Below are 10,363 nucleotides of genomic sequence, written 5' to 3'. Positions count from 1 at the left end.
TAGCTTTGAATGAAGAGACGAGCCTTCCATTCGCCTGATGGTAAGCGATACGACAGCCTATAAACAGCAGAAACACCATCCAACACCTTGAATTACAAAGTATAGTTTGGTATTCCACTGCGCTCGCTATCGTGAGACAAGAGATGTTAAGTCTTAGTATGTCCAGCAGTTACACTGGCTACAATGTCCTTCAAACCGAAACACAACAGTGACTACACACTGCTGCTTGGCGGCAGAAATAGACATTGCCGTAGTACCTAACCAGGCGGACTCTCACATATGAGAGACCTACCACCAGTCAATAGTAGTTTTAGATAAAATGAAGGTGGCTCTCTTGAGTGTCTATTTCTGCTGCCAGGAAACAGTGTGCATGCACTGTTGTGTGTCAGTTCGAAGAAAATTGTAAACAATGTTATTGCAGGGCATCTTGAGACTTAATGCCTTATGATTTCTCAGGATTACAACCGCAGTGAAGTACCACATAGTACGTTGTAATTTAAAATTACAGGTAGACTTGCTACTGTTTATGGGTAATCGTATCGCTTACTATCTCACTGTTTTTGAGTTTAAAGATGCCTGGGAATAAAAAAATCTAATGAAGAAGTATAAGCAAAAGCCTTGAGAATTGTGCTTAGAAGTAGATACACAAAAATTAAAGCTCATCCTATTATTATACGCCCAGGAAAAACAGAAAGAAAAATAACGATAAAAAAACGAAGAGCACAGAAAAAATATTATCAGCTTAAGAATTAACACCAAGAGCTAGAAGACTGCAAAGAAAGAAATGTTGAAAAGATTTTAGATCTATCGGAATTGTTATATGAAAAATAAAATCAACTAAAAATAATATTTTGAACAAGTCGCATGTAAATGTATTTCTTAATTAAGGTTGTGAGATAAACTGATAAATTATAACATAGGAACTTAAAAGATATTTAAACTTGAATTAGAATCAGATTCATAATATTTTTGAACAACAGGACATCCGGGGTCTTCTGACAGATCGTCTAGTACAAGAGTTTCACTAGCCCAACTCATCAATAATAGTTTCTTTATTCATATTATTAGTAGATTCATTTTTGCTATCACATTGTAATTTTCCGACATACTTAGTATGTCTACAATTCATTTCCAAACACCCAAAGCAACTAGTCCCTCTGAATATCAGGTGGTCCGTCGACATTCGACATATTGTATCATTTTAGCATTATTTCCTTGAAGAATTAAGTCAAGATCAATGTTTAACGCATTTTTATAATGGATTTTCTCATTTCTGTTGATTTTAAAATATAATATTATTGTAATAATTAAACACGACTGTTGTTTTGTTAGATGTATTTATTTTGCTGACCAAACTCTGTTGATTATTAAGAGCAAAATCGGTTAATCATGTTGCGTTACAATTATTATATATTATAATGGTGGCAATGAGTAGATATATTTGTTTTCAATCTTTATATATTAGAGACTTATATATAATTCATAAATATAATATATTATATAATTTTAACGGTATTTATTTATTTACTTATTACCTACCAACCACCTACTATAATTACCATTTTTCAAATACTAATTACCATATGTGTCATTTCTCATTGCCATTCGTGAACATTTTTCAAATCCAATTCCGACCTGAATATCGATTTACAGACTGTGCCTTTGATTTATATAGTATATAAGTACGATAAACTTTACATCGAATCGATAAAGATCGCGATTGGGATTTATTTTAATTTATTTTAGGAACACCGAATATGTCTATGTTCAAATATTCACCCATATATATGATAGAATTAATTTAAACATCGGTTACTTACGTCCGTGCCTCCAACTGTTAGATTACATTAATTTTCTAGGTAATTATATATTATATTAGTTTTATATCTGAACATCAATAATAATTGAAAATGATAGTGTAGGTAATCGGTTGAAATGCGAGTTGATTTTATTTATTTATGTTACGCGCTGATTACCTAGCTGATGACATCGGGCGTTTCCGGAATTATTCGGCTGCGCGGGCAAGCTGGCAGAAGAGAAGCTATGTCACGTCGCGACTATTCTATTCTGTCTGCTCGCAAGTAGTAAAAAAATTACTAAAATTTTATTATATAATTATTGCGAATATAATGTTAATACTGTAAAAAGATCGTTTCACATTTATTTATTAGTAATAATAATAAGGTACACCAACAGCACTAGATGTTATAACATTCAATGCAATAAAACAATCAGGTACAACATCTGTTATATGTACTACTATTGGATGTACACATCATCTACCATTGAAAATTTTATTCTTGTTTATTTTATTTATTTATAAGGTTTTCCAGCAGACTTAACACTACGATTACAATAATTTAAATATTATAACTTATAGCTATAATGTAAGCGCAAGTTAGGAAAACTCAACATACACATAATTTAAACTAAAAGTGACTTAAGCGCAGCAAATTAAGCACAATATAATTTGGAGACTTTCAAGCAGTATGTTAACCTATACCAGACTATATAAATCCTGTAGAGAAATTAAAACAAATATTTAAATGAAAAATAAAAAAAAGTAACTCACAAAAAATAAGCTAAAAACTGTGCAAGTTGTAGCTAAGAATAAGCAAAATTCCAACAGAGGTTATAATTAATATTATATTTTAATTTAATATTAATTATAACCTCTTGAACTTAAATGTTCGACCAAATTAAACAGTTGAATCTAGCTTATCAAAGAAGCATCATTACAAATACCTTTACTGCGAAATATAAGGATTTCCTTGAATAAATTTAACTAGAAAAGAGTAAGCAATAGTGCAACTAGTATACAGCGAGTTCTGAATATTTGAGAGGTCAGTCGATGTACATCCAGTAAAAGAACGAAATACGATCGAGAAATCTTACAGCAGGCAGGTAAGTGCGTGCCATGAAGTCCTGTATAGATTGTTTATCTTGTTAAGATAAAAAGAGATAAGAGAATCATTATTAAGTACAATGCTGGACTGGAAAGGAGATGTGGTGAAAGGCTTTAGGATGTACGTAGTACATATTCTATTGTTATAGTTTGATGCATTCACTTTCACACAACGAAAACAAGACAATAAATATTAGGCATCAAAAAAGGTTATCGAAAAGGTGCGCTAAAAAGATTTTTCTCCGGGCGCCTGAATAGTTAAAGCCGGCCTTAGCCCATGGGTGGCGATAGCCTAATTGGGAGTGGAACGGACTGCGGCGACGGATGTCCACTGATTCAAAACCCAAGGCACACACCTAAGACTTTTCTAAAGTCATGTGTGTATTCTTTATGAATTATCGCTTGTTTTAACGGTGAAGTAAATCATCGTGAGGAAACCTGCCTGAGAAGTTATTTATAAGATTTTTTAAGGTATGTGAAGTCTGCCAATCCGCAATAGGCCAGGGTGGAGAACTAAAGATTAATCTCTCTCAGTAGTAGAAGAGGCCCGTGCCCAGCAGTGGGACAGTACATAATAGAGGGATGATATTATAGAGTTTGCAATAGTTTAATCTAATATTACTAATCCCTGCCATCCCTCTCAGTAGTAAAGGAGGCCCGTGCCCAGCAGTGGGACAGTATATAATACAGGGCTGATATTATTTATTTAAAACCTCAGGAAAGTACTCAGCGGGAAACCCAATTTCGCAATATTATAAAAACCTATTGTAGGTACTATGTTGTATACCACAGATATAATATAAGGAAATTAAAACTTTTCATTATTGAGTCACTTGATTGTTCTAATGAATTCTAGTTGCAGCATATTTTTGTACGGGCATGAGAGTGATTCCAGTGAAACTGATGGTAAGCGAATTAGGTCCCCAGATTGTGTCGACTGACGATGGTTATCCCTCGCCAGTCGACATTATTACCCGGTGTACTTAGGCTGTAAAACTGAGTTCGTTTCTCACGGTAAGTATTTAGATCCGTTCGAATTCGTCTCCATTATGGGATTAAACATCCCTCTCAGTAGTAGAGGAGGCCCGTGCCCAGCAGTGAGACAGTATATATGGGATCATACATAATCTAAGATCATAAAGGTAAAGTTAAACAGCTAGCGAAACAAGCCACCAGTTTTTTAACGAGCATAGCATACAGACGCCACTGCACCTAATGGTAAGTAGAGTAGGGTCTAATAAAATGTCGACTGACCAGAGATGATTACCCCTCAGCAGTCGAAGTAATAATGCCAGCCTCTTGGAACTGTATATACACAGGCTGAGCTCGGAACGCGACACACTTACGTGGGCCACTATGGCCGGTTATGGTAGTTAGAAACGTCTCAGGTCGTCTCGCTGAATCTTCTAAGGGACCTGGGTATAATACATAGATAACAGTAGCAACCGTAAATAATACGAGGCTTTGGGAGCTATTTGCGAAGTGCTTTCACCAGATTGCCGCAGAAGGGTAACGTGTTTATTTGTGCCCATCGTAAATGGCAGTTCCTGCCCCCGCTCACTGGTAGATAACGTAACCAAGTGAATACACGTTGATGTCTGTAATAGTAATTCATTTCCAACATTGTAGACATTGTTAATTTAAAAGGAGTTAGTAGATAAGAAGAAAGTTCGTTTAACATACATGCCAAATCAGTAATAAATAAATTAGCCGCGTTTGACTTACTGCCCTCTCCATTACCACGGCAGATTACTGGAGATAGGATCGTAGGTATATTTAAGTATATTCTACTGCATTTAAAATCACTCATGCGAGTTTCCCGATATCATTTGTGGTCATTAGACAATGGTATTATTGCGGTTAGGAAAATACATCTGGGCGCTAATTCAATAGAATTTTACAATCTCAAATGTAAACACTTTCTGTGTTTACTGGTGATCTCTCATATGTGAGAGTCCACCTGGATAGGTACCATTGCAATGTCCCAGCCGCCAAGCAGCAGTGTGTAGTCACTATTGTGTTTTGGTTTGAAGAACATAGTAACCTACTACCTCAGGATGGCGAGCACAGTGAAATACCAAACAATACTTTGCAATTCAAGGTGTTGAGTGGTGTTCCTACTTTTTATGAGCGGTCGTATCGCTTACTATCAGGCTAACGGCAAGCTTGTCTTGTCATTCAATGCAGTCAACATCTTCTCAATATTTCACCATGAGGTTTCCTAAAATGATATTAACTGCTACCCTCCGGTCTACAACGAAAATAGACAAATCAAAATAAAGTTCGTTGGCATGCTTGACTTATTACATTTGTTTATTTTTTACAATTAACGCATAATTGTACTGCCATGGTGTTGAAATAACCTTTTCGGATATGGAACGGACTGCCGAGACGAATGTCCGCAGGTTTAAAAACCAAAGGCTCCAACGCACTTCTGACTTTTCTAAATGATGTGATATTCTTTGTGAATTATCGCTTGCTTTAATGGTAAAAGAAAACATTGTGAGGAAACCTGCATACCTAAAAAAGTCTCTATAAGAATTTTGAGGATATGCAAAGTCTGCTAATCCGCACTAGGTCAGCGTGGTGGACTAAGGCCTAATCTCTCTCAGTCGTAGAGGAGACTCGTGCACAGTATATAGTATACATATAACACAGGGATAATAGTTTATTTATGATATAGAGTTTCCAATAGTTAATTGGAATCGGTCTAGATTTCGTCTTTAATACTACGGTAATACCAAGTAATTACAGACCCTCAAACATGCTCGGTGGCAGAAATAGACAATAACTACCCAGGCCGATTCTACCGTACGAATACCAGCACAAATTATATTAGATAAATAAATAGAATCTACCTCGGTGGGGTTGGTGTTCTACTACGCAGTATTAGACCGCTGTGAGGTCCCAGGATCGAATCCGGGGTCGACTCAGTATCAGCCCGGTGTCTGGAATTCATCCCTGATATGGCGATAACCTTGCCCTTTGCCATCAAGGTATAGAACCCAAAATGAAAAGTGGGTGCTCAAGTAACATCTTCTGCTTTTGCTGGTAGTGGGATATATTTTATATCCGCCCGGATAGCGACCACCGTATGCAAGGTGTTAAAACCCGCCTTAGTGTCCCACATAGGTATCGCGTTCCGGGATCAGCCTGTGTATAATCGTTTCCAACTGGCCGGCATAATTATCTCTACTGCTGAGGGTTAATCATCTTTCATCAGTCTACGTTCTATTGGACCCCACTCCACTTACCATCAGGTAAAGTGAGATCAGTTTGCCGTGTCCGCATAAAAAAAAGATTTCTGCCTACCTGTCTGTGTGTTTGTGTTAATGTATTTCGATGATTATTTTTCTACATATTTCTACAAACATAATAAATAAGTAAGCTTTTGCAGTCAGCTGCCATGTATAAAGTTTAATAACTTAAATTTTCCTTGAATAATTCGTGGATTATGATAGAATTATGTATATAAGTATTCTTTGGATAGGTACACATTATCCTGCAAAATTCCAACTTAATTCAATCAATTCTACGTAAAGTAATAAATATTTTGTAATTTATTGTTAGTGGGGATGACAAATCAGTCATGCTTTGTATTATATATTATTCCTCTCTTCGCTAACGTAACACATTCAAGAGTTTCGTTTAGAGCCACGGGCGAAATATTCTGCCGCTGCGAATTACAAAATGAGTGAGTACTTTATATCAACTATTAGATACATATTTTTTTAACCGGTTTATAAGGAGGTTATTCGGTTTCCCCTTTCTTAAATAATATCACACTTCCAAAATTACAAGGCTATTGGTCATTTTGTAACAAAAGCTATTGCTTTGATAAATTTTCAACTAATTTTACATGTTTATTTTTTGTATTTGTCTTTATTTACCAGCTTAGGGACGTGTCACGTGTAATATTTTTAATTATTAAAATTCAGTTTCAATATTTGACGCGAATATTTTGACCAAAAAATAAAAATCCTCAACTCTAAAAACCTCGTGATAACAAATTTAAGACTGATTTCAAACATTGCAAGTTAAATAAAAACTTGTAAAATATTGTTATAATTAAAAACTTCAAATAAACCTAAGAAATATTTTGCAATCTTCATTGATTAATAGTTTTGTTTACCTCTTAATTATTGTTTATTTATTATTTGTAAACTTCTTTGAGCTTCTACATAAAATTGAACGAAATAACTATTTTGCAATGAAAATTTTGTTTATTGTTTTATATTTACTTTACACATAGGATTTTTTAAATATCTCATTTCCTCCGTAAATTGAAAACATCAATTATAATCTAACACTATATAATATACTAAGTAAGAAAAACGGTCCTAAGTTAAACAGTTAACAAAAGTTTCTTTATTTCAGAACTCCTTCATTTATTTATTGTTTTGCTTCTGGGAGTTGTATGCGGAACTGGTAAGTCAAACTTAACAATCCTACTATTATGTTAAATGTTAAACATTGAAGATTTTCGCTAAATAATCATAAATTTTATAAATATCTTTAAAGCAACAATTTTTCATTCGATATAAAAAAAAATTACAGCCAATATTGTTTATCTGGTGCAAAAATTAATAGCCTCTGAGAGGCCTCTTTGTACGAAGTATGTAGTTAAAACAATTGCTTTCAGCTGCTTCCCGTTGCCCGCCGAAAAACAAAGTCCAGCATCGCACCCCAATATGCCGCGACGACTACGATTGTCGCAAAAACAACCAGATATGCTGTCCTGATGATTCTAACTCGTTTTCTTGTACATACCCGGACCCTTATGGAAGTGGAAAGGATAACTCCCGCCATAAATCTAATGATAAATACAATCCTTACAACTCTGGCTACAAGGCTTATGGAAAATATGATAATTCGGGCTACAAGGCTTTTGGAAAACCATTAGCACTGACTTTGGGTAAGTTTTTATTTATAATTTAACAACTTACATTACTTATTGTAGTATTACCTTATCTGATTGTGGAGACAGCTGCATAATTTTTGAGTTATGAAAGGATATCGCTTATGTTCCGAGCATACCAATGTCAACTCTCTCTGAGACAAATCGTGTCAAAAAATTCTCAGAATGTTTCAGTTGCAAATTCATATGATAGAAAATTCTTTATTAAAAGGTCTCGAACGCAAAAAAAATCCTTCCAAAGCATAAATAACAACTCTGCATCATAATGTATTATATAACAAGCAAGTCATAATTAATGGGAAAACCATTGAGCAAATATAGAATACCTTTTAATGTTATATAATAAGAGCTACAATTTATCCTGTTCAATGATGTTGCAAACCTATAGATATCTAAATAACTCTTAAGGGCTAAATAAGTAAAATAATTTAGCAAGCTAGCAAAGCGTTACGCGGAGTATGGAATATTTTATACTGAGTGATATTTTTTGTATACGGTATTTAGGCATATCCCCTTATTCATAGACGTTTTTGGCTGCCATACCCAGAAACATCCACGTTATCACAGCCTTGCTCCATCCTTAGATAAATAACGTCAATGAATACAGGCGTAAGAGTATATAATATAATGACGTATCTAATATCTAACGCCCATACTTTCAAACTTTACAAACCTACGAGCTTTGCTATGATTTAGTCTGTCTCTCAGTAGTTTCAGCATGACAGCCTCCCTAGTAGGATATAACGGGACGCTGTGATTGGTTAATATTCAGATACGTTACTTCAGATGGCTGTCGGATAAACAAAGCCAAAGAAAACTATAATATTGTCAATACTGTGTTCGTTTTATTTTTATTTTTTGCTTTACAATTGACTTATGTAGTTGTAAACGACCTATATTTGAGCTTAAAATGCTTAGTACAATAATTTGTCTCCCTTTTTGCTATAGGGGAAGTGGACAATTAATATTTCCAACTCCCTATCTTCCTATTTGATTAATTTCGTTGCGGGTCAAGACAAATCAGTATTCCCTGAGACTAGGCGAGCTTCACCGTTCGGTGTCATAATGCGTGCCACTGCTGATCCTGGCTTACAGGAGTTGTAGTGGTGGGTGTGAAGGCGGGAAAGTCTCAATACTGAGTTCGGACGCACTATGCGTCCCTATAGTATTGTTCAAAAAAATATTTTCGCGTATAAAAACTGATGAATCTTTAAGAATAATATATTTAATAATTCTTATTGTTACACTATACTTAAGCACCTTCCTTGGCATTTGATTTAGACATATTATTTAAAGAACCCGTCTGATATTTCCTATCTGCCAAAATCTAATTACCATGCACACATTTCTAAAAGTTATAATGTGCGTAAAACAGACAAGCGTTCAGGATTTATATATGTGTATTCATAAGAACACAAATTGGTATACTTTGTGCGTTGCAATTGAAAGCGACGGATTTTTTAAAGGTATTTAGTAATTTTAATGTGCATATTGTATCGTGTTAAACACTAATATATGTTCCAGGAACCGCGTGGACGGACTGTGAGGGAGTAAAATGCATGCCCTATCAGGTGTGCAAGGAAGACCGTTATACCAAGAAGATGAAATGTCAACTACCTTAATTCTAACTGCAATACACAGTGCTTGTAGAGGAGATATTACTTAAAATATATAGACTAGCCCCCTTATTCATATACGTTATTTATCTAAGCTATATCTTTGCTATGATAACAAGTCTGTTTCTCAGTGTTGACGGCATGGCAGCCTTCGCAGTGCGTAGACATAGGGCCGTTGTGATTGGCTAATATTGAGATACAACTTGAATCTAGTTGGCTGTCAGAAAAACAAAGCTGAACAAACAGCAAGCTGTCAGATAAAAAAGCTGAGAAACAGACTTGTTACCACACTAATGCTCCGTCCTTAGATAAATAATGTCCTTGAATAAGGACGTAAGATAAAAAAATATATGAGCGCAAACGGAAAGCTTTGATATAGACTAAAGCGTCATTAAGACGGAGCAATTATTGTAAGCAAGTATTGCTTTAAAACGTTATCAAGTCTAAACATGCGCATTGGGACAATTTTCGCCCGGGTATACGAGACTTTTGACAAGTATTCAGAAAACTTTTACTAGTAATAATTGTGAGAATAATTGCGTACGATTATGACTAGCGTCAATTACTCCGTATAGACGAGATTTTATGTTGAACGTTGATTTTGTTTTCAAAAAAACATATAATCTTGGGAGTACTTAAATACATAGGTAACTCAATAAACCAATACTCATAACAAAAAAATAAAAAAGAATAAACTTACTTAATAAGGATATATTACGTATCTGAATGAAGAAGTTTTATATAACAATATCCAGGCATTTGTCATACCTATATTATTGTTAATATTTTCTTTCGTGCAATATCTCGTGAATCTATTACTAACATCTTAATTAACTACATAGTAAAGCATATCATATGATTTTTATTAAAGCTATTTAACACCAATGTCTGTTTTATTACAATCAGTCTCACTTATGATAAAAT

General features: G+C 34.6%; 1 protein-coding gene across 1 annotated transcript; it reads left to right on the top strand.

Moving 5' to 3' along the window:
* The first annotated feature begins 6,335 nt into the window (after positions 1-6,335).
* LOC115443012 lies at positions 6,336-10,324 on the top strand. The gene is made up of 4 exons (XM_030168277.2): positions 6,336-6,599; positions 7,283-7,333; positions 7,548-7,820; positions 9,348-10,324. Exons 1-4 carry the CDS (start codon positions 6,596-6,598, stop codon positions 9,443-9,445), a joined length of 426 nt encoding a protein of 141 aa, XP_030024137.2. The 5' UTR covers positions 6,336-6,595; the 3' UTR covers positions 9,446-10,324.
* The last annotated feature ends 39 nt before the right edge of the window (positions 10,325-10,363 follow it).

This window comes from Manduca sexta, chromosome 4 (genome assembly GCF_014839805.1).
Source record: "Manduca sexta isolate Smith_Timp_Sample1 chromosome 4, JHU_Msex_v1.0, whole genome shotgun sequence".
NCBI lineage: Eukaryota > Metazoa > Arthropoda > Insecta > Lepidoptera > Sphingidae > Manduca > Manduca sexta.
Note: the sequence above shows the minus strand (reverse complement) of the source record. Positions and strands in the feature narration are given on the sequence as shown.